We start from the raw sequence: 24,900 nt of genomic DNA, 5'->3' as shown, positions 1-24,900 counted from the left end.
GAAAAGACCCTGATGCTGGGAATGATTGAAGGCAGGAGGAGAATGGGACGGCAGAGAATGAGATGGTTGGATGGCATCACCGACTGGATGGACATGAGTTTGAGCAAGCTCTGGGAGCTGGGGAAGGATAGGGAAGCCTGGCATTCTGCAGTCCGTGCGGTCCTAAAGTCAGATACGGCTGAGCTACTGACCTAAAAATATTACTGGGTTAGTCAAAACCTTCGTTCAGGTTTTCCCGTAAGATGTTACGGGAAAATCCAAACGAACTCTGTGACCCATAGCATGATTGCCTACACAAATCAAACCGCCCTACCTTAACAGAGAAGAGGTAATGTGAACCGCAGGTTGGAGCACAGGTCCTCCCCCGCCTCCCCAAAATAAATCAAACAGAGGGCAGGGGAGGGGAAAAAAAAAAACAAAAAAACAAGAGTGGTTAACTTGATTATCACTGGGCCAGAATATTAGGAATAATGCAAACAAAGACTTGAAGTAACACTTTATTAACTTGGCTTTCCGGCAGACGAGCACAGAGACGGACGGCCCGGTTCTCCGCAGCCGCGCAGGCATCCCACGCCCAGGACTGGCATCCCACGCCCAGGACTGGCCTCCCGCGCGCGGAGGGCGGGGCTGCGGCTTTTCTGGCCCCGCCCCCGCCGGCGCGGCGCGCGCACGTTCCGTGGCCGCCTCGCGCAGTCTCTTGTCCCTCCGCGCGGCCCGTTCCGCCTCGGCTCCCGCGGCCTTTGGGCTGACGTGTCGGCGGTTTGTCGGCGGCTGGGCGAACAGGGCCGAGATGGCGGACGCCTGGGACGAGATTAGGCGTTTGGCGGCAGACTTTCAGCGGGCGCAGTTCGCAGAGGCCACGCAAAGGTGCCTGACCCTCTCTCTCCGTTTGTGGAGTCCAAAATAGCCTCGGGGGGCCACGCCGGGATCTGAGGCTGGGAACCCCAGGCCTTGGACCCCGGACCTTCCCATCCCCTCAGCGTTCCCGCCCCCTCCCTTCCTCCCAGAGGCTGGAGTGCGGTTTCCGAAATAGTTCTCGGTGGGGAAGACTTAGAACATTCCTTCCCACCCCCCTCCAAGCCCCAGCCAGGTGCAGGCGAGGCCACCCCACCTCGACGGCTGGGATTGGTGACACCCCTAAGACTGTCCCTCTGATCCTTGCTTAACTGTTAGCAAGTCCCTGAAGCATCATTGCCTATGATACTCTTCCTTAGAGCTTGAAAGGAGACGCTAACCCCAAGGTACAGTATTTTGCAAATACTGTGTTGACTTCGTAAACATTTTGCCTTCGTAAACATTTTGCCTTCTTGTTCACCAGGATAGGTGTGCTAGGCCAGAGCCATACTCCCATCTGTCATTTTTAGGGACTCCACAGACATTTGACGTTTTGGGGGGTGTGTCCTGAAAAAGCCCCGTAAGTTTGCTTTTCACCTTCACGGAACACATATAATGGTTATAGAACCCTTTTTTATCTGTTGACTACTTCTTGCCTTGTTCCTTCTGGAGCTGAAGACTTTAATCCACTGATACTGTGTTTTGTATCACTGCTTAGCAAACGAGGGCACTTAGTTAAGTGTTTGTGTAACTATCAGTTGCAAATTATGGTTTTCCTGGCCTAGCCAGGTGTCCTGCTTACAAAACTTATACATAGGAGTGAGGCAACTGTGCATTTAATAAAAGAAAATTTTCTGTTTTTTTTTTTAGACAAGCGAAAGTGGAAATTGAAACAAAAGTAGGACATGTTTTTTCTTCTGCTTACATTACATGTCCTTACTTTTCTTTTCAGATTTGAAGATTAGAAGCAGGCCTAAAAGAGCAAACTCGAAATCTACAATAGATTTGTAACAATGAACTACATGATTTAAGTTAATGTAAACCTGTTTACTCCCTAGAATTTTTTTAAATGTTTTAAATTAGTGTTATACGAAAAAAGATGCAGATGCTGTAATATAGAACATGATGACTATCCAAAGCTTTTAAAAACCCCTTGTCATACATCTTTTTAAACATATTGAGCACTGGATGTAAAAAATTCATTTTTAAAACTTTTGTTTCCCTCAGATTGTCAGAGCGGAACTGCATTGAGATTGTGAATAAATTGATTGCTCAGAAACAGCTAGAAGTAGTTCACACACTTGATGGGAAGGAATATATTACTCCAGCCCAAATTAGTAAAGAAATGAGAGATGAGCTACATGTTCGAGGTGGTAAGTAATTCCTTAGTTTTTTCTTCTGTTTCTTCGGAAAGGGGCCTGGGCGTGACCTTTCAAACCATAAATCATAAATGATTTGGAGGTTATAGGACACCCTTCTCAATTGTTAATTTGATAATCAGCCTTAATACTTTTAAATAGGTTTGGGTGAACATTATATAATTTAAATGAAGTCAAATATTGTCACTTTATAAAATCGCATTTTTTTATTTTGAGTTATGTGTTCTGTTTGTGAATTAATTAGCTGTTTCTTTTCACAGTTCTTGAATTTATTGGGTGACTCGGGTGAACTTAGCTGTCTGTTATCAGGTGATAATTATGAAAAGGGAACAGGTTTTAAATTACAGATCATTGAAAATCAAGACTGTTCTACCATGTCTTTTTAAATTTTGTTTGCAAATTACAAAATAATTTAGTATGGTGTTATATCAGATTGTAGGAAAAGCTACTACAAACACACAAAAGTTTTTGTTTCCATTGCCTTTTTGAAAAATGAAGAAATTCCTGAGCAAATTTGAATACTGTTTGATTAAAATAGATGCGTCTGTGAAAACAACTTGTTAGATATTATTAGGTACACCTTTGGTGTTTGTTTTTTATCTTACTGCATAGTCCTAATAAAATACTAGCTATAGTTTGAAATGCTTAACAGATATTCTTTAGCTAGTAAGTAATAACCTACCAGTTTCAAATAATCGAAACTACTTTATCTGAATTTTGTTGTTAATATGTCTTTGGTCACAGTAGATAAATTGTGAATGGATGAAAATAATCATAGGTCTGCCCAACTCAGTATCAGCTGATGCTGGTTATTGGTTTGAGATGAGAAATGAAACTTTGAAAATAAGCTATCCTCTATATTTTAGCCATGGATACTTATTATGCTAATAACTTGTCTTTCAAGACATTAATTACTGTGGCCCTGTTGGTAAAGAATCCACCTGCAATGCAGGAGACCCTGGTTTGATCCCTGGGTCGGGAAGATCCGCTGGAGAAGGGAACAGCTACCCACTCCAGTATTCTTGGGCTTCCCTGGTGGCTCAGATGGTAAAGAATCCGCCTGTGATGCGGGAGACCTGGGTTCGATCCCTCCCTTGGGAAGATGCCCTGGAGAAGGAAGCAGCTACCCACTCCAGTGTTCTGGCCTGGAGCATTCCATGGACGGAGAAGTCTGGCGGGTCACAGAGAGTCGGTCACAACTGAGCGAATCTCACTTTTCACTTTCATTGTGTCCTTTGCAGAAAGATTTATGTTTTGGATTTTGAAAGGTCCAAAACATAAATCTGTTGGAATTTGCAGTTTTGGGCTGGTATGTACTTACTGATAACTTAAATGAATGTCTTTTTTTTTAAAGGTCGAGTAAACATCGTTGATTTGCAACAGGTAAATTTCAGCTTTATAACAGTTTTTACTTTGATTTCTCAACTTTTATGTTACTAATTTTTTCAGTGCCTTAAGTAGTCACTTGGTATTGGTATCATATTGTGTTTGTGAAGAAATATATGACCTTCACTGATACATTTAATCAGTTTAAAAGTTTTTCTTTCTCAGTTGATTTGCTTATACTTTATTCTTTAAAATATAAACTAATAGTTACCATTTTATGTAATTATAGAGCTTATGTAATTTTGAGAAAAATCACTAGTTTCATAGTGACTGGTTTTTAGTATATGGAAGTTAAACCTAAGAGATATTTTTAGAAAATACAAGTGTATGTGTTACCAGTAAGGGTTTTTTTGTTGTTGTTCAGTGGCTAAGTCGTGTCCAACTCTTTGCAACCTTACGGACTGTAGCGTGCCAGGCCTCCCTGCCCCTCACCGTCTCCTGCAATTCACCCAAGTTCATGTCCATTGAATCGATGATGCCATCCAACTGTCTCATACTCTTCTGCACTTTCTCCTTTTGCCTTCAGTCTCTCCCAGCATCAGGGTCTCTTCTGATGAGTCAGCTCTTCGCAGCAGGTGGCCAAAGTATTGGAGGTTTAGCTTCCACCTCAGTCCTTCCAAAGAATGTTCAGGGTTGATTTCCCTTAGGCTTGACTGGTTTGATCTCCTTGCTGTCCAAGGGACTCTCAAGAGTCTTCTCTAGCATCACAATTCAAAAACATCAATGCTTTGGCATTCAGCCTTCTTTATGATCCAACTCTCACATCTGTACATGACTACTGAAAAGACCATGGCTTTGAGTATACAGACCTTTGTCACTGTATAGATTTGTCATAGCCCTCCTTCCAAGAAGCAAAAATCTTCAAATTTCATGGCTACAGTCACAATCTGCAGGATTGTGGAGGCACAGTCTGCCCAGGAAGAAAAAAATCTATCACTGCTTCCACTTTTTCCCCTTCTATTTGCCAGGAAGGAATGGGACCAGATGTTATGACCTTAGTTTTTTTTAATGTTGAGTTTTAAGCCAGCTTTTTCACTCTCCTCCTTCACCCTCATCAAGAGGCTCTTTAGTTCCTCTTTACTTTCTGCCATTAGAGTAATATCATCTGCATATCTGAGGTTGTTGATAATTTCTCCAGGGAGTCTTGATTCCATTTTGTAACTCATCCCGCTCAGCATTTCGCTGATGTACTCTGCATACCAGTTAAATAAACAGGGTGACAGTATACAGCCTTGTTATACTCCTTTCCCAGTTTTGAACCAGTCAGTTGTTCTATGCAAGTTCCAACTGTTGACTTTTGGCCCGAATACAGGTTTCTAAGGAGACAGGTAAGATGGTCTAGTATTCCCATCTCTTTAAGAATTTTCCACAGTTTGTTGTGATCCACACAGTCAAAGGCTTCTGCTTAGACAATGAACCAGAAGTAGATGTTTTTCTGGAATTCCCTTGCTTTCTCTATGATTCAGTGACTGTTGGCAATTTGATCTCTGGTTCCTCTGCCTTTTCTAAACTCATCTTGTACATCTGGAAGTTCTTGATTCAAATACTACTGAAGCCTACCTTGAAGGATTTTGAGCATAACCTTACTAGCATGGGAAGTGAGCGCAACTGTCCAATAGTTTGAACATTCTTTAACAGTGCCTTTCTTTGGAATTGGGATGAAAACTGACCTTTTCCAGTCTTATGGCCACTGCTAGGTTTTCCAAATTTGCTGACATATTGGGTGCAGCACTTTGACACCATCATCTTTTAGTATTTTAAATAGCTCAACTGGAATTCTGTCACTTCCACTATTTTTTTTTTGGTAGTAATGTTTGCTAAGGCCTACTTGACTTCACACTCTAGGATGTCTGGCTCTAGGTGAGTGACCACACCACTGTGATTATCCGGGTCATCAAGACCTTTTTTGTACAGTTTTTCTGTGTATTCTTGCCACTAATCTCTTCTGCTTCTGTTAATTCCTTACCATTTCTGCCCTTTTTCGTGCCCATCCTTGCATGAAATACTCCTTTGATGTCTGCATTTATCTTGGAGATACCTAGTCTTTCCTATTCTGTTGTTTTCTTCTGTTTCTTTGCATTGTTCATTGAAGAAGGCCTTCTTATCTCTCCTTGCTATTCTCTGGAACTCTGCATTCAATTGGATATATCTTTCCCTTTCTCCACTGCTTTTCACATCTCTTTCCTCAGTTATTTGTAAAGCTTCCTCAGACAACCACTTTGCCTTCTTGCATTTCTTTTTCTTTTGGATAGTGTTGGTCAGTACCTGCTGTACAATAGTTCTCTCCATAGTTCTTCAGGCATTCTGTCTACCAGACATAAACCCTGGAATCTATTCATCACCTTTACTGAATAATCATAAGGGATTTGATTTAGGTCATACCTGAATGGCCTTGTGGTTTTCCCCACTTTCTTTTAGTTCAAACCTGAATTTTGCTGTAAGGAGCTGATGATCTGAGCCACAGTCAGCTTCCAGTCTCGTTTTTGCAGACTATATAGAGCTGCTCCATCTTTGGCTATAAAGAACATAATCAGTCTGATTTTGGTATTGATCATCTAGTAATGTCAATGTGTAGAGTTGTCTCTTGTGTTGGTGAAAACGGGTGTTTGCTATGACCAGTGAATTCTCTTAGCAAAGCTCTGCTCACCTTTGCCCTGCTTCATTTTATACTCCAAGGCCAAATTTGCCTGTTAGTCCATGTATTTCTTGACTTCCTACTTTTGCATTCCAGTCTCCTATAATGAAAAGTACATTTTTTTTTTTTTGGTGTTCTAGAAGGTCTTGTAAGTCTTCATAGAACCATTCCACTTCAGCTTCTTTGGCATTACTGGTTGGGGCATAGACTTTGATTACTGTGATATTGAATGGCTTGCCTTGGAAATGAACTGAGGTCATTCTGTTGTTTTGGAGATTGCCCACAAGTACTGCATTTTAGACTCTTTTGTTGATTATGAGGGCTACTCTGTTTCTTCTTTAGAATTCTTGCCCATAGCGGTAGATATAATGCTCATCTGAATTAAATTTGCCCGTTCCCGTCCATGTTACTTCACTTATTATAAAGATGTTGTTGTTCACTCTTGCCATCTCTTGGTTGACCAAATCTAATTTACCTTGGTTCATGGACATACTTTACAGGTTCCTATGCAATATCATTCTTTACAGCATTGGACTTTACTTTCACCGCCAGACACATCCACAACTGAGCATTATTTCTGCTTTGTCCCAGCTGCTTCATTCATTTTGGAGCTATCAATCTGGGATAATTGCCCTCTGCTCTACCCCAGTAACATATTGGACACCTTCCAACCTGGGGAACTCATCTTCTGATATTGTATCTTTTTGCCTTTTTCTATTGTTCATGGGGTTCTCACAGCAAGAATACTGGAGTGGTTTGCCACTTACTCCTCCAGTGGACCATGTTTTGTCAGAACTCTCCACCATGACCCGTCTGTCTTGGGTGACCCTGTAGGGCATAGTTCATAGGTTGATTGAGTTTTGCACACCCCTTCACCTTGACAAGGCCATGATCTATCAGGGGGCATCAGTAAGGTACACTACACTATATGCAGGAAACTGGCCAATTTTGTGTGAATAGGTTTAATTTCTTATTTTTTCAATATTTTTTATTTTGTTTCAGAGTATAGTTGATTTCTAGTTCTTTTTCAGAATCCTTTCCCACATGGGTTATGCAGATACTATAACATTGGATAGTATTCCCTGTGCTATATGGTAGGACCTTCTGATTTATTTTATACATGGTAGTGTGTATCAGTTCAGTTCACTTGCTCAGTCATGTCCAACTCTTTGTGACCCCATGGACTGCAGCACGCCAGGCCTCCCTATCCATCACCAACTCCTGGAGTTTACTCAAACTCATGTCCATTGAGTTGGTGATGCCAACCAACCATCTTATCCTCTGTCATCTCCTTATCCTCCTGCCTTCAGTCTTTTCCAGCATCAGGGTCTTTTCAAATGAGTCAGCTCTTCTCTCAGGGGGCCAAACTATTGGAGTTTCAGTTTCAACATCAGTCCTTCTAATGAATATTCAGGACTGATTTCTTTTAGGATGGACTGGTTGGATGTCCTTGCAGTCCAAGGGACTCTCAAGAGTCTTCTCCAACACCACAGTTCAAAAGCATCAATTCTTTGGCACTCAGCATTCTTTATAGACCAACTCTCATATCCATACATGACTACTGGAAAAACCATAGCCTTGACTATCCAGACCTGTCTTGGGAAAGTAATGTCTCTGCTTTTTAATAGGCTGTCTGGGTTGGTCATAGCTTTTTTCCAAGGAGCAAGCGTCTTTTAATTTCATGGCTGCAGTCATCATCTGCAGTGATTTTGGAGCCCCCCAAAAATAAAGTCAGCCACTGTTTCCACTGTCTGCCCATTTATTTGCCATGAAGTGATGGGACCGGATGCCATGATCTTAGTTTTCTGAATGTTGAGCTTTAAGCCAACTTTTTCACTCTCCTCTTTCACTTTCATCAAGAGGCTTTTTAGTTCCTCTTCACTTTCTGCCATAAGGGTGGTGTCATCTGCATATCTGAGGTTATGGATATTTCTCCTGACAATCATGATTCCAGCTTGTGCTTCTTCCAGCCCAGCATTTCTCATGATGTACTCTGCATATAAGTTAAATAAGCAGGGTGACAATATACAGCCTTGACATACTCCTTTTCCTATTTGGAACCAGTCTGTTGTCCCATGTCCAGTTCTAACTGTTGCTTCCTGACCTGCATACAGGTTTCTCAAGAGGCAGGTCAGGTGGTCTGGTATTCCCATCGCTTTCAGAATATTCCACAGTTTATTGTGATCCACACAGTCGAAGGCTTTGGCGTAGTCAATAAAGCAGAAATAGATGTTTTCTGGAACTCTCTTGCTTTTTCGATGATCCAGCGGATATTGGCAATTTGATCTCTGGTTCCTCTGCCTTTTCTAAAACCAGCTTGAACATCTGTAAGTTCATGGTTCACATATTGCTGAAGCCTGGCTTGGAGAATTTTGAGCATTACTTTACTAGCATATGAGATGAGTGCAATTGTGCGGTAGTTTGAGCATTTTTTGGCATTGCATTTCTTTGGGCTTGGGATAAAAACCAACATTGCCCAGTCCTGTGGTCACTACTGAGGCTTCCAAATTTGCTGGCATATTGAGTGCAGCACTTTCACAGCATCATCTTCTAGGATTTGAAATAGCCCAACTGAAATTCCATCACCTCCACTAGCTTTATTCATAGTAATGCTTTTTAAGGCCCACTTGGCTTCACATTCCAGGATGTCTGACTCTAGGTGAGTGATCACACCATCGTGATTACCTGGATCATGAAGATCTTTTTTGTATAGTTCTTCTGTGTGTTCTTGCCACCTCTTCTTACTATCTTATGCTTCTGTTAGGTCCATCCATTTCTGTCCTTTATTGAGCCCATCTTTGCATGAAATGTTCCCTTGGTATCTCTAATTTTCTTGAAGAGATCTCTAGTAGTTTCCATTCTGTTGTTTTCCTCTATTTCTTTGCACTGATCACTGGAGAAGGCTTTCTTCTCTCTCCTTGCTATTCTGCATTCAAATGGGTATATCTTTCCTTTTCTCCTTTGCTTTTCACTTCTCTTCTATTTCGCTCTTATAATTTTAATGACTGAGTAATATTCCACTCTATACATGTACCACATCTCCTTTATCTATTCCTCTGTCAGTGGACATTTAGGTTATTTCCATGTCTTACTTGTTGTAAATAGTGCCCCAGTGAACATTGGGGTGGATGTATCTTTTCAAAGTATGCTTTCCTCCAGATGTGTGCCCAGGAGTGAGATTACTGGACCATGTGATAGTTATATTTTTAGTTTTTTAAAAATCTTCATACTGTTCACTGTAGTGGTTATACCAGTTTTACATCCCCACCAACAGTGTTAGGAGGGTTCCCTTTTCTCCACACTCTGTCCAGTATGTATTGTTTGGAGACTTTCAGATGATGGCTGTTCTGATTGGTGTGAGGTTATACCTAATTGTAGTTTTGATTTGCATTTCTCTAATAATTAGTGACATTGAGCATATTTTCATGTTTTTGGCCATCTGCATTTTCTAATTCAGTGAAACCATGAACCATGCCATGTAGGGCCACCCAAGACAGACAGGTCATAGTGGAGAGTCTGACAAAACATGGTCCACTGGAGAACAGAATTGCAAACCACTTCAGTATCCTTGCCTTGAGAACCCTATGAATAGTATGAAAAGTCAAAAAGATAGGACCCTGAAAGGTGAACTCCTCAGGTTGGTAGGTGCCCAATATGCTACTGGAGATTAGTGGAGAAATCACTGCAGAAAGAATGAAGAGACAAGGCCAAAACTAAAATAGCACCCAGTTGTGGATGTGACTGGTGCTGGAAGTAAAGACTAATGCTGTAAAGAACAATACTGCCCAGGAACCTGGAATGTTAGGTCCATGAGTCAAGGTCAGTTGGAAGTGGTCACACAGGAAATGGCAAGAGTGAACATCAACATCTTAGGAATCAGAATGATCTCTGTTCGTTTTTAAGGCAAACCATTCAATATCACAGTAATCCAAGTCTATGCCCCAACCAGAAATGCTGAATAAGCTGAAGTGGAACGGTTCTGTGAAGACCTACATGACCTTCTAGAACTAATACCAAAAAAGATGTCCTTTGCATTATAGGGGACTGGAATGCAAAAGTAGGAAGTCAAAAGATACCTGGAGTTACAGGCAAATTTGGCCTTGGAATACAAAATGAAGCAGGGCAAAAAAAAGGCTAAAAGAATTTTGCCAAGAGAATGCACTGGTCATAGTAAACACCCTCTTCCAACAACACAAAAGAAGACTCTACACATGAACATCATCGGATGGTCAATACCGAACTTAGATTGCTTATATTCTTTGCAGCCAAAGATGGAGAAGCTCTATACAGTCAGCATAAACAAGACTGAAAGCTGACTGTGGCACAGATCATGAATTCCTTATTGCTAAATTCAGACTGAAATTGAAGAAAGTAGAGAAAACCAGTAGACTACTCAGGTATGACATAAATCAAATTGCTTAATGATTATACAGTGGAAGTAACAAACAGATTCCAGGGATTAGATCTGATAGCGTAGCTGAAGAAGTATGGACAGAGATTCGTGACATGGCACCGGAAACAGGGAGCAAGACCATCCCCAAGGAAAAAAAAAATGCAAGAAGGCAAAATGGCTGTGTAAGGAGGCCTTACAAATAGCTGAGAAAAGAGAGAAGCTAAAGGCAAAGGAAAAAAGAAAAGATAAACCCATTTGAATGCAGAGTTCCAAAGAATAGCAAAGAGAGATAAGAAAGCCTTCCTCAGTGATCAGTGCAAAGAAATAGAGGAAAACAATAGAATGGGAAAGACTAGCGATCTCTTAAGAAAATTAGAGTTACCAAGGGAACATTTCATGCAAAGATGGGCTTAATAAACTGTAGAAATGGTATAGACCTAATAGAAGCATAAGATAGTAAGAAGAGGTGGCAAGAACACACAGAAGAACTATACAAAAAAGATCTTCATGACCCAGGTAATCACGATGGTGTGATCACTCACCTAGAGCCAGACATCCTGGAATGTGAAGCCAAGTGGACCTTAGGAAGCATCACTATGAACAAAGCTAGTGGAGGTGATGGAATTCCAGTTGAGCGATTTCAAATCCTAAAAGATGGTGCTGTGAAAGTGCTGCACTCAATATGCCAGCAAATTCGGAAAACTCAGCAGTGGCCACAGGACTGGACAAAGTCAGTTTTCATTCCAATCCTGAAAAAAGCCTATGCTAAAGAATTCAAAATACCATACAGTTGCACTCATCTCACACTCTAGGAAGATAATGCTTAAAATCCTCCAGGCCAGGCTTCAGCAATACGTGAACCATGAACTTCCAGATGTTCAAGCTGGTTTTAGAAAAGGCAGAGGAACCAGAAATCAAATTGCCAACATCTGCTGGATCATCAAAAAAAGCAAGAGAGTTCTAGAAATACATCTCCTTCTGCTTTATTGACTACGCCAAAGCTTTTGACTCTGTGGATCACAACAAACTGTTGAATATTCTGAAAGAGATGGGAATAGCAGACCACCTGACCTGCCTCCTGAGAAATCTGTATGCAGGTCAAGAAGCAACATTTAGAACTAGACATGGTTCCAGATTGGGAAAGGAGTATGTCAAGGCTTTATATTGTCACCCTGCTTATTTAACTTACATGCAGAGAACATCATGGGAAATGTTGGGCTGGAGGAAGCACAAGCTGGAATCAAGATTGCCGGGAGAAATATCAATAACCTCTGATATGCAAATGACACCACTCTTATGGCAGAATGAAGAAGAACTAAAGAGACTCTTGATGAACGTGAAAGAGTGAAAAAGTTGACTTAAAGCTGAACATTCAAAAAACAAATCATGGCATGCAGTCCCATCACTTCATAGCAAATAGATGGGGAAACAGTGGCTGACTTTATTTTTGGGGCTCCAAAATCACTGCAGATTGTGACTAAGCCATGAAATTAAAAGACATTTGCTTATAGTTTCCTTTGTTGTGCAAAAGCTATTCCAGAAAAATAAATGACCCAATCAAAAAATGGGCCAAAGAACTAAACAGACATTTCTCCAAAGAAGACATACAGATGGCTAACAAACACATGAAAAGATGCTCAACATCACTCATTATCAGAGAAATGCAAATCAAAACCACAATGAGGTACCATTACACGCCAGTCAGGATGGCTGCTATCCAAAAGTCTACAAGCAATAAATGCTGGAGAGGGTGTGGTCCAAAAGGGAACCCTCTTACACTGTTGGTGGGAATGCAAACTAGTACAGCCACTATGGAAAACAGTGTGGAGATTTCTTAAAAAACTGGAAATAGAACTGCTATATGACCCAGCAATACCACTACTGGGCATACACACCGAGGAAACCAGGTCTGAAAGAGACACGTGCACCCCAATGTTCATCGCAGCACTGTTTATAATAGCCAGGACATGGAAGCAACCTAGATGCCCATCAGCAGATGAATGGATAAGGAAGCTGTGGTACATATACACCATGGAATATTACTCAGCCGTTAAAAAGAATTCATTTGAATCAGTTCTAATGAGATGGATGAAACTGGAGCCCATTATACAGAGTGAAGTAAGCCAGAAAGATAAACAACATTACAGCATACTAACACATATATATGGAATTTAGAAAGATGATAACGATAACCCTATATGCAAAACAGAAAAAGAGACACAGAAGTACAGAACAGACTTTTGAACTCTGTGGGAGAAGGTGAGGGTGGGATGTATATTATCTATGGTGAAACAGATCACCAGCCCAGGTTGGATGCATGAGTCAAGTGCTCGGGCCTGGTGCACTGGGAAGACCCAGAGGAGTCGCGTGGAGAGGGAGGTGGGAGGGGGGATTGGGATGGGGAATACGTGTAACTCTATGGCTGATTCATGTCAATGTATGACAAAACCCACTGGAAAAAAAAAACAAAACACACACACACACACACACACACATACACACATACACACACACACACATAAAAAGACATTTGCTCCTTGGAAGAAAAGTTATGAGCAACCTAGACATATTAAAAACAGAGACATTACTTTGCCAACAAAGGTCCGTCTAGTGAAGGGTAACTTGCTTCCTGACCTGCATACAGATTTCTCAAGAAGCAAGTCAGGTGGACTGGTATTCCCATCTGTTAAGAATTTTCCACAGTTTGTTGTGATACACAGAGTCAAAGGCTTTGAAATAGTCAATAAAGCAGAAATAGATGTTTTTCTAGAACTCTCTTGTTTTTGCGATGACCCAGCGGATGTTGGTATTTTGACCTCTGGTTCCTGTGGGGTCTATGGTAACATTAATGGTGAACTGCGAGGGAGACCTTCCCCACCTGGTACTGCCAGGGCGCTGGTCCCTGTGGCGAGCCCCAGCCAGCCCACCTCCCCAGGAGGCCGTCCAGCACCAGCAGGTAGTTTTGGTTTAGTCGCCTGTTGGGTCACTGCTGCATTCCTCTGGGTGTTGGTGCCAGCAAGACTTTTTTTGTGCCCTCAAGATTAGAGTCTCTGTTTCCCTCAGTCCTGTGGAAGCCATGCAAATTCCACTGGCCTTCAAGGCCAGATTCCCTGGGGTTTCCTGCTCCTTTTGTCAGATCCCCAGGCTGGGAAGCCTGATGTGGAGTTCAGAAGCTTCAGAACAATGAGAGTATTTCTTTGATATTCTTGTTCTCCAGTTTGTGGGTCACCCACCCCACAGGAATGGAATTTTATTTTACTGTGATTGCGCTCCCTCCTACCATCTCGCTGTGGCTTCTTCTTTGTCTTTGGACATGGGGTATCTTATTTGCGGGGTTCTAGCATTCTCCTGTCAATGGTTGATCAGCAGCTAGTTGCAATTTTTGTGGTGTTGCAGGAGGTGGTGAGCACACATCCTGCTACTCTACCATCTTGAACTGAACAGCACTGATCTTAGTTTTTTGAATGTTGAGCTTTAAGCCAGGTTTTTCACTCTCCTCTTTCACCTTCATCAAGAGGCTCTTTAGTACCTCTTCACTTTCTGCCATTAGGGTGGTGTCATCTGCATATCTGAGGTGGTTGATATTTCTCCCTGAAACATTGATTGCTACTTGTGATTCATCTAGCTTGGCGTTTCACATGGTATACTCTGCATCTAAGTTAAATAAGCAGGATGATTATGTACAACCTTGATGTACTCCTTTCCCAATTTTGAACCAGTCACTTGTTCCATGTAAGGTTCTAACTGTTGCTTCTTGACCTGCATACAGGTTTCTCAGGAGGCAGGTAAGGTGGTCTGGTATTTGCATCTCTTTCAAGAATTCTCTGCAATTTATTGTGAGCCACACAGATTAACTTCAGCAATATTATCCAAAGACACGTACTGGAGACATACATAAATCCAGACTAACAGATCTCACAGTTTTTGCTCAAGGTTTAAAATGCCTCTTTGTGTTTTGGTTTTTTTTTTAATCTTGGCTTGAAGTTCTACTAATTAGTCCAAGGGCAAATCCCAGGAAAAGTGGGCTGTGTTTGTATCTCAAAGAAATAGAGGATTTCAAGCTTTCTTCTAGGTATGTTTTCTCTCAAGGTCACAATTCCTAAGAAAAAAATATTTTAATAAGCTAACTTTCTCTAATTGCCTATACAAAAGAACCAGTTTTTTTGAGAAGTGTCTGTTTGAATCTTCCACCCACTTTTTGATTGGGTTGTTTATTTTTCTTATATTAAGTAAGCTGCATGAGTTGCTTTTATATTTTGGAACTGTAACCCTAAGAAAACGATAATTCAAAAAGATACATGTGCCCCAGTGTTTATTACAGCACTATTTACAGTAGCCAGGACATGGAAGCAACCTAGATGTCCTTCGACAGATGAATGGATAAAGAAATTTTGGTACATATAAACAATGGAATGTTACTCAGCCATGAAAGGGAATGCATTTGAGTCAGTTAGAATCAGGTGGATATACCTGTAGCCTGTTACAGTTTGAAGTACGTTATTAATGCATATATGTGGAATCTAAAAAAGTGGTACCGATGAACCTATTTACAGGGCAGGAATAGAGATGCAGGCATGAAGAAAAGACTTGTGGACAGAGTTGGGGAAGGAGAGGTGGGGCAGATGAGAGAGTAGCATGGAGCATATGTTACCATGTGTAAGATAGATAGCTGACGGGAAGTTGCTGTGTAACACAGGGGACCCGAAGTGGCACTCTGACAACCTAGAGGGGTGGGACGGAGCTGGGGGAGGTTCGGGAGGGAGGGGAGCACATGTATACTCTCGACTGATGCATGTTGTTATATGGCAGACACCAAAACCATACTGTAAAGGAATTATCCTCCAATTAAAAACAAATTTAAAAAAGAACCAACTTTGCAATTTCAAAAGAGTTTTAACCAGTTTTCTCTGGAATCTAAACAATATTGTGGTCTCACAGTGTCAAAAAAAGATTATCTTTTTTTGTATTCATAGTTTTATAGCTAAAATTTAGACCAAATAGTGCTTAAATTGGCACTCATAAGAGGGGCAGACTGGCTGATGAAATGTTGTCCCAGGGTACCATCAATGGTGTTTATAACTGAAAGCAGACGGAAAGAACAAAAAACTCAGTGCCCTAGGAGCATTTTCAAGGGGTATTTCTTTGGGTTTAGAAGGAGATCCTCCCGTGTTGAATAACCTGCAACCGAGAACAGCACTCCTAGAAATGAAGTCCAGCATCCTGGAAACATTACTCGGAGGCACCTGTAAGGGATTCACAGCATCCTGTGGATTGCCTTTGATCTTTATGCTGATGGGCTTTGGGGCATCCTCTACTCCCTCACTGGTTTCTAACCAGACACCTCTGGTCAGCTTTGGTTTCTTTCAAGGTGCTCTCCCTCCCTGCCTACGGTGGACATTTGCACCAGTGCAGAGCAGTTGCTGGGTTTTCCCTTAAGCCTTTATAGACAACAGATCTCCTCTGTGTCATATAGCAAGATTTCCTACGCTGGGGTGTACTCCTCAGGATTGAGCATTTATAAAATTTATGTTGTGATCTACTGAGAATTGGCCAACTCAGTAGGCTGTCCGTAGCAGTGTATGGGCTGCAAAAGCCTGGAGTCAGTGTGAGGGGTCAGCTGAGAAGTAAAAGGAAAAACTCTTGGAGGAATTGGAGTTGAGAAGCATAATTCTTTCAGATGTGTGTGTTTTATTTTTATTTTTTTTTTTTTTTAATATTATTTTATTAGTTGGAGGCCAATCACTTTACAACATTTCAGTGGGTTTTGTCATACATTGACATGAATCAGCCATATAGTTACATGTATTCCCCATCCCGATCCCCCCTCCCACCTCCCTCCCCACCCGACTCCTCAGGGTCCTCCCAGTGCACCAGGCCCGAGCACCTGACTCATGTATCCCACCTGGGCTGGTGGTCCGTTTCACCATAGATAATATACATGCTGTTCTTTCAAAACATCCCACCCTCACGTTCTCCCCCAGAGTTCAAAAGTCTGTTCTGTATTTCTGTGTCTCTTTTTCTGTTTTGCATATAGGGTTATCGCCACCATCTATCTAAATTCCGTATATATGTGTTAGTATACTGTAATGTTCTTTATCTTTCTGACTTACTTCACTCTGTATAATGGGCTCCAGTTTCATCCATCTCATTAGAACTGATTCAAATGAATTCTTTTTAACGGCTGAGTAATATTCCATGGTGTATATGTACCACAGCTTCCTTATCCATTCATCTGCTGATGGGCATCTAGGTTGCTTCCATGTCCTGGCTATTATAAACAGTGCTGCGATGAACATTGGGGTGCACGTGTCTCTTTCAGATCTGGATTCCTCAGTGTGTATGCCCAGAAGTGGTATTGCTGGGTCATATGGCAGTTCTATTTCCAGTTTTTTAAGAAATCTCCACACTGTTTTCCATAGTGGCTGTACTAGTTTGCATTCCCACCAACAGTGTAAGAGGGTTCCCTTTTCTCCACACCCTCTCCAGCATTTATTGCTTGTAGACTTTTGGATAGCAGCCATCCTGACTGGCGTGTAATGGTACCTCATTGTGGTTTTGATTTGCATTTCTCTGATGATGAGTGATGTTGAGCATCTTTTCATGTGTTTGTTAGCCATCTGTATGTCTTCTTTGGAGAAATGTCTGTTTAGTTCTTTGGCCCATTTTTTGATTGGGTCGTTTATTTTTCTGGAATTGAGCTTCAGGAGTTGCTTGTATATTTTTGAGATTAATCCTTTGTCTGTTTCCTCATTTGTTATTATTTTCTCCCAATCTGAGGGCTGTCTTTTCACCTTACTTATAGTTTCCTTTGTTGTGCAAAAGCTTTTAATTTTCATTAAGTCCCATTTGTTTATTTTTGCTTTTATTTCCAATATTCTGGGAGGTGGGTCATAGAAGATCTTGCTGTGATTTATGTCGGAGAGTGTTTTGCCTATGTTCTCCTCTAGGAGTTTTATAGTTTCTGGTCTTACATTTAGATCTTTAATCCATTTTGAGTTTATTTTTGTGTATGGTGTTAGGAAGTGTTCTAGTTTCATTCTTTTACAAGTGGTTAACCAGTTTTCCCAGCACCACTTGTTAAAGAGATTGTCTTTTTTCCATTGTATATCCTTGCCTCCTTTGTCAAAGATAAGCTGTCCATAGGTTCGTGGATTTATCTCTGGGCTTTCTATTCTGTTCCATTGATCTATATTTCTGTCTTTGTGCCAGTACCATACTGTCTTGATGACTGTGGCTACAGATGTGTGTGTTTTATAACAAAGATAAGACCTCAGGGAGCCTGTGCACTCAGCCTGATGAAGACAGCACTGGCAGTTTAGAAATAAAAAGCAAAAGATCTTTTCCCAGGAGGATGTTGAACATATGTAGTGAAAAACAGGCCTTTCTGTGCAAAATAAGTTGGAAAGAAAGGCACAATCCAAAGGAGAAGCAAGAAAGATAGTGCACGCAGAGATCTCTTGCCATAGTGGAGTGAGACCTGCAAATTACCTTGGTAGCAATCCAAATCATGGCACCAGATGATGTTGGCAAGTGAGAGGACCTTGGTTCTTATCTTCTTCAGAGAAAGAATTCCACAAAGAGACATTTTAAAGCAGACACAGAACTTATTGGAAGCACAGTACCTGCAAAGAGAACAAAGAAGCAGTCTTTTTAAAACAAAGCAGAAATACACACCCAGGAAAGAGTGTGGGTGTCCTCCCTAATGAAGAGCATCCCAGAGAGGTGATTTAAATCACTTACATGGAAGCAGTTTTTCTGGGGTTTTTTATTTCCTCTGGCTAGTCCTCTTTCTTCATTTCCCACCTCAGAGTTGACCCAAGACTCTTCCTGATAGACTTATCCATCTTTTTGCCAAGGTGGATTCCAGCGTGGGAGCCTGTAGGAGATTGACAGCACCTATTATGGGATAGCGCCCCTCCCTTTTTGACCCCCAAGTCTTTCTACTCATGTGCAGTCCTGGAGATCTCCTTGACCTCAGGAATGATAGATGCAGTTGTCTTATTTCTTGACTCCAGCAGAGCTCAGCTTCTGCTGTTAACTTTATCCTTGAAGTGACTAGGGGAAGCAAAGCTCCAGTTTACTCCACTTGACAAACTCCAGCTGTTCAGCTCAGGGACCCATCTGCCTCCAACCTCAGAACCACCAGCCAGGACCTGCTGAGAAACCTCATTCACGATGCTGACAGTGGGTTTGGCTGACTTATTTGCAAGCCCATGGATCACACCATGGGCTGAGATGTATCAGCAGGCCTGCCCACCTGAATGCTGGCCTGCAGAGCCTCTCTTGAGTGAGAGAGTCAGGGCTGGGATGGTCCTTGGGCCAGGAGGCTCCCTATGGGACAGCAGTCCATCAGTTGCTCAGAGGCAGTGGGCAGCTTGGGTCATAGACTCAGACTCACTGCCTGATGTCAGCAGGTCAGGACCTGCCTGTTGCACTGCTTCAGGCGCTCCCTCTCACTCCTGTCTGCCTCCCTGGGGTCTAGGTGGGACTCTGAAGGTGAAGAGACCTTTGAAGTTGTGTGATTTTGTAGTGCAAGCTTTCTTAGCAAGTGAAAGTGTACAGGTTCAGAAATGAAAGTAAATAAGCAATAAGCCCCTAATTGTTTGAGATTTTTTATAATACTTCAAATCAATTTGAAATTCACCTAAGGGGAAGTAAGTTTTCATTTTTTTTTAAAGTTCTAAAATATATAATTTCAAATTTAAAAACAGTATGAACTTATCACTAATAGAATGTGTACTTATTTCCCAGGTAATTAATGTGGATCTGACTCATATTGAAAATAGAATTGGTGACATTGTTAAATCAGAAAAACATGTTCAACTAGTATTGGGACAACTGATAGATGAGTAAGTACAATAATTAAGACTACCTTTTTGTGGGGTTTGTTTGTAAGCTTAAATTTAGAATAATTGTGGCACTACGGCATTTTTTAGAACTCTTCTAGTACTGATTTTCATTATTGTACTTAAAAAGTAAGTGATTACGTGTGTGGTATACTTGGGAATAATATAAAGTTTTAATTTTTTCTGTTTTAAAGCAACACGAAACTTAATTTTTGTCATCTTTCCCATTTGAGCTTAACTCTGAAAGTAGAATTGTTCCAAAAGTCTTAATGAAAATGACTGTAGAATTTTAATTGTTGAAAACAGTTTCAGCATTTCTTATTTGATTAACCTTCCATTTAGTTACACTGATAAGAAAAATTTCAGAATATGATTAATGAATGGTGTTTATGTAAACATACCATATTAATTACTTTTGGGGAATGCCTTATTGCAGCAGAAATTAAACATAAAAAGATAAAGGAAAATTATTATTCCTAATTGAGTTTTTCCTTTTTTTTTTTAAATTTAAACTATTAGGAACTATTTGGACCGTTTAGCAGAAGAAGTAAATGATAAATTACAGGAAAGTGGTCAAGTAACCATAGCAGAACTGTGTAAAACCTATGATCTTCCTGGAAACTTTCTGACACAGGTATTTTTTCTCCTTAATGGTATAAATTGTCTTTTCAAATAAATGGTGAGTTTGAAAGGATGGAAAAAAGCTTAAACTTACTATTACTTGTTTTTCTTGCAAGTGTTTTGACTATTTCCTAGTTTTAACTATGTTCTAGCAATATATTTGGGGGATACTTAAACATTGATGGCTCTGAAAAGATTGTTTAGAAGTGATTTTAATCTTCCTGAACCCAGAGATACCCTAAACTTGGTAGACTTAAGGTCTCGGTCTGCTTGGATGCAGTAGCAAGTATACCAGAAGTGTATATCTTTATTGAATGCTTCTTTAGCAAGGATATCTTCAGTTCTGGTTGCTAGTTATAATTTAAGCAACAACTGATGAAGACTGTAATTTATAAGAGGCATCTTGTGTGTAAAGGTCACAGATGCTGCTGAACATCCTGCAGTGCGCAGAGCATCCCTTCCCAAGAGAACGTTTTCTTCCCCAGATGTCAGTGGTACTGACTTCTTCTGATGTCACCTTTTCTCCTCCTCTAAACTGAGAGCATGATAGGGAGAGGAATCAAGGAATGGCTTATAATCTCCTAATTTTTGGTACTCATGTCAATACTCAAATCAGATTATAAGTTAAATTATGATGGTGCCTGAAAATAGAGACTATTTCCTTGTTTGTTATTTTGGTTTTCTTAAAGTGGTTTAACATTTTAGAAGTCTGTTTGGAACAGTGGAAGTTAAACAGACCATGATTTGAATTCTGTCTATGACACTGCTTAGTTACTTAGGGTCAGAAAAATTATTTTTTATGCCTATTTGTGCTGCAAGTTAAATATCTGAAAATGGGAATAATTGTCTCTCATAGATGTCAGTGAGGTGTCATATATATGGTATATCAGGTGAAATGGCTGGTCTAGAGGAAGTACTCAATAAATGATGGTTTTATTTATGTACTTACTGGAACAAATAAGGGAAAAGCCAAATCATTTTAGGTATACTTATGAAAATCCAGCTTAGAGAAATTACCAAACCATAATTGCATGAGATTAATTTATAATGCAACAGATTTACTCACTCATTTTAAGTGGGTGATTTCTCCTCATTGCATCTAAAATACCATTAAGCATATAGATCTATTTTACAAAGCATTTCAGGAGACTAAGCTCCTGAGCAAGTGTATGTAAATTACATAAGATAAAATGAGTCAGTTCAGTTCAGTCACTCAGTCGTGTCTGACTCTTTGCGACCCCGTGAATCGCAGCACACCAGGCCTCCCTGTCCATCACCAGCTCCCAGAGTTTACTCAAACTCATGCCCATCGAGTCGGTGATGCCATCCAGCCACTTCATCCTCTGCCGTCCCCTTCTCCTCCTGCCCCCAATCCCTCCCAGCATCAGGCTCTTTTCCAATAAGTCACCCCTTCGCATGAGGTGGCCAAAGTACTGGGAGTTTCAGCTTCAGCATCAGTCCTTCCAATGAACACCCAGGACTGACAAAATGAGTAAATACATGTAAATCACAGAAGGCAAAAAAATATGTATTTTTGGTCAGTTTTACATTAAAGTATCAGAACAGACCAAGTGGTTTGTTATTGTGCTACTGATACATTTTAGAAATATATATAGTTTCTTTTTTCAGTTTTAATTTTTCTCAGTGTCATAGGCAGTATTGTAAAAGCTCGCTAAGAAGTCGTTTGGGGGACTTCCCTGACAGTCTAGTGGATAAGACTCTGAGCTTCCAATGCTAAGGGCACAGATTTAATCCTGGAAGATCCCACATGCCTCATGGGGCAGCAAGAAAATGGATCCTTAAAAAAAAGTTGTTTGGAAAGCATTTTTCTGTACCATAGAAGTATCAGCCAGGCTGACTTGAGTGGATTTAACTTGTTCTGGAAAGGGAAATATGTCCAATATTTCCAAATATGTTCATAAACCTGACCCCAGTCATAGTGTAGCTGTGGAGAAATGCTCTCCTCTGGTTACCAAGAAATCAGGTTGTTAGTATAGATTTATGGACACAGTTTGTTAATATTTTCATCACAGAGTATAACTTTTCAGGTCTTATGTATCCCTAGGTTGCAGAATCTTGGGATAATATTTATTCCTCTGTTAGTATTAGCAGCTCCGTATAAGATCCTCTCCAGGATCCTTGTAAACATCCTGGTTGTCTGTGTTTCAGGCTGCCTATATCTGGAAAACTGGTTAATTTCTTTTATTTTACTCTATAAATAGGCCTTATTAGCAGGTAGCTGAGTTTTTTTAACATATGAGTTATTAGACTCATTCAATTCTTGTCTTCACCATAAGATTATGAAGTTTCCTGGATCCTAAGTCTTCATTTTACTTTATATATCTTATTAATTCATGCCTGCTGAAATTACTCAATCGTATGATTAATACAACTTCAGCATGCAGCATGACTTTGGTAAACCTATACAAATGTAAATCTGTAATTTTGTTCTATCATTTTAATAAGAATTTTCATCCATCTTTACCCTCAGGCACTAACTCAGCGACTAGGTAGAATTATTAACGGACACATCGATCTTGATAACAGAGGAGTAATATTTACTGAAGCTTTTGTATCTAGACATAAAGCACGCATCCGTGGACTGTTCAGTGCTATTACCCGGTAAGCAAGTTTTAAAGTATGTGTATTTTTACATTTCTTTGATCATTGTTTGCCTTTTTTTTTTCCCCTTAAATCTTATTCAGGACCCTAGTTTATTAAACAGAAGGGGAACTTCCATGAAATAGGAATGGGGATTCCAGACTCTAGAATGTGTTCACGTTCTCTCCAACCCACATCTCTTTCTCCTACCTTCACCACCCTTAAGACCCCAAATACACTTCTGCAGAATACCCAGTTCGTATATAAAGTCACTGTGGGATCATGGAAAGAGCATGCAGTCAGAAACCCCTGGGTCATAGCTCTATCATTTAGTAACCATGTGACCTTGAGCAGGTAAGTTAGTCACCTAACTTCTTTGAGCCTCAGATTGTGCTGGATGACTTTAGAACTCTTTACTAAATAAAATTCTAGTAGTCTAATGAATAACCATTGAACTTTCAAAATCACTTTAACTGAATGTTTGGGGCCTCTGTGACAAACTCCAGCGTGGAATTAAAAAAACCTGCATTCTCAGTTTTCTCTTTTCTCCTTTCATTAAATTTATCTCAGTGGCTTTTTTGGTCCCCCAGCATATAAATGTCCAGATTTCTCCATTTTAAAACAATCAAACCTTTCTTAACCCTGGATTCCGTTCCCTCTACCATCTTGTTTATTCCTTTCTTTAAAGGGAACCATCTCAAATTGATGTCTATAGTTATTGTCTCAGTTTTCTTACCTTCTGCCACTTCTCAGCTTACCCATCTGGTTTCTTCCACTTACATAGCAATGATGTCAGTCTCATTAAATCTAATGGGTATTTCCTATCCTTGTTTTACTTGACTTTGTAGCACCATTTAACTCCAATTATGTCTTCTTCTTGAAATGTTCTCCTCTCTCTCTCTCTTTTTCTTTTTAGCACCACACTTTCCTGGTTTCTTCTTACCTCTTTGGCTGTGCCTTATAAGTCAGCTTTTCTGGCTCTTCTTCCATTCACTAGCCTTGAAGTTTTCTTTCAGGCCGCCTTCTCTTTTCATTCCTGCACTACCTGCATAGGTGCTTTTAAGTTCCAGACACATACAACTTTTACAGTATTTCTATTGAGGTGTTTTACAAGTGCCTCAGATTCAACATATTTAAAATAGCTCACTGTCCTCAGCTGTCCCACTCCTCACCTCTTCTGAATTCTTCCACTTGTGTTTCCATTTTCAGTAAATGCCATCATCAGGTTGGTTTTGCCAGAAAACTGGGAGTCATCCTTTACGCCATCCTTTCTCTCACCTCTGTTTCCAGAACACAACATCTTTTGAATTCATATTCTAAATATTTATGTAATCTTTACTTCTCTGAAATCACCATTCTCACGAATTCAGGCCATTTTTTACTGGACTGTTTTAGTAGCTTTCTAACAAGGCCCTCTTCTATTCTTCTTATGTTTCAGGATGCTCTTTTGCATGGCAGCCACAGTGATTTCCTTTTGTCATTCAGTAAATCAGAAGCGCTCATTGAATACCTGATACATGCAGGACCCTAGCAGAATGAAACACTGAAAGGTTAGAAGAGAGCTCTCAATCCGATGCAATAGTATTCTTTCTCTCTCTTTTTTAAATCTCACGCTTGTATTAACAGAAAAGTTGAAAGAGAACCTTCTTTTTCAAATTCTGTCCCATTTGAAAGAAAGTAGCTGACATTATGTCCCATTACCAGAAATACTGTAGTCTGTTTCCTACAAACAAGGGCAGTGTCCTATAAAACTACAATACAAGCATCAAAATCAGAAAACTGACCTTGATCCATTACTACCATCTAATCTTTGGATCCCATTTGTGATTTACCAGTTGAATCCTAATAGTATCCTATATAGAAAAAGGATCCAGTTCAGAATCACATATTGCATTTCATTGTCAGGTCTCCTTGGTCACTTTCAGTCTCAAACACCTACCTCACTTCCATGAGACTATTCGTTCTTTCCTTTCTGCTACTGTTTCCTCCTGATACTTCAGGCTGTCCATCATGGCAGGAGTGTCACAGAGGTGATTATGCCTCTCTGCCCCTGAGCCCTGCCAGGCGGCGTGCAGTCTAGGTCTCCCAATGGCTGCTGCTGCTCTGCTGTGCTCGGTCACATCCGGCTCTTCGCAGCCCCGTGGTCTGTAGCTCGCCAGGCTGCTCTGTTCATGGGATTCTCCGGGAGGAATGCTGGGGTGGGTT

At 40.6% G+C, this 24,900-nt stretch overlaps 1 protein-coding gene across 1 annotated transcript in view; it reads left to right on the top strand.

Annotated features, from left to right (window-relative positions):
• Nucleotides 1–718: 718 nt before the first annotated feature.
• Nucleotides 719–24,900, top strand: part of UFL1 (UFM1 specific ligase 1) — a 66,369-nt gene continuing 42,187 nt past the window's right edge. The window contains exons 1-6 of the mRNA XM_065911515.1: nucleotides 719–867; nucleotides 2,062–2,207; nucleotides 3,568–3,596; nucleotides 19,379–19,476; nucleotides 19,993–20,107; nucleotides 22,586–22,716. Coding sequence (XP_065767587.1) covers nucleotides 791–867; nucleotides 2,062–2,207; nucleotides 3,568–3,596; nucleotides 19,379–19,476; nucleotides 19,993–20,107; nucleotides 22,586–22,716 — 596 coding nt within the window. The 5' untranslated portion in view covers nucleotides 719–790. The remainder of the gene's footprint in view (nucleotides 868–2,061; nucleotides 2,208–3,567; nucleotides 3,597–19,378; nucleotides 19,477–19,992; nucleotides 20,108–22,585; nucleotides 22,717–24,900) is intronic.

The sequence above is a fragment of the Muntiacus reevesi genome, chromosome 19, assembly GCF_963930625.1.
Source record: "Muntiacus reevesi chromosome 19, mMunRee1.1, whole genome shotgun sequence".
Lineage (NCBI taxonomy): Eukaryota > Metazoa > Chordata > Mammalia > Artiodactyla > Cervidae > Muntiacus > Muntiacus reevesi.
Note: the sequence above shows the minus strand (reverse complement) of the source record. Positions and strands in the feature narration are given on the sequence as shown.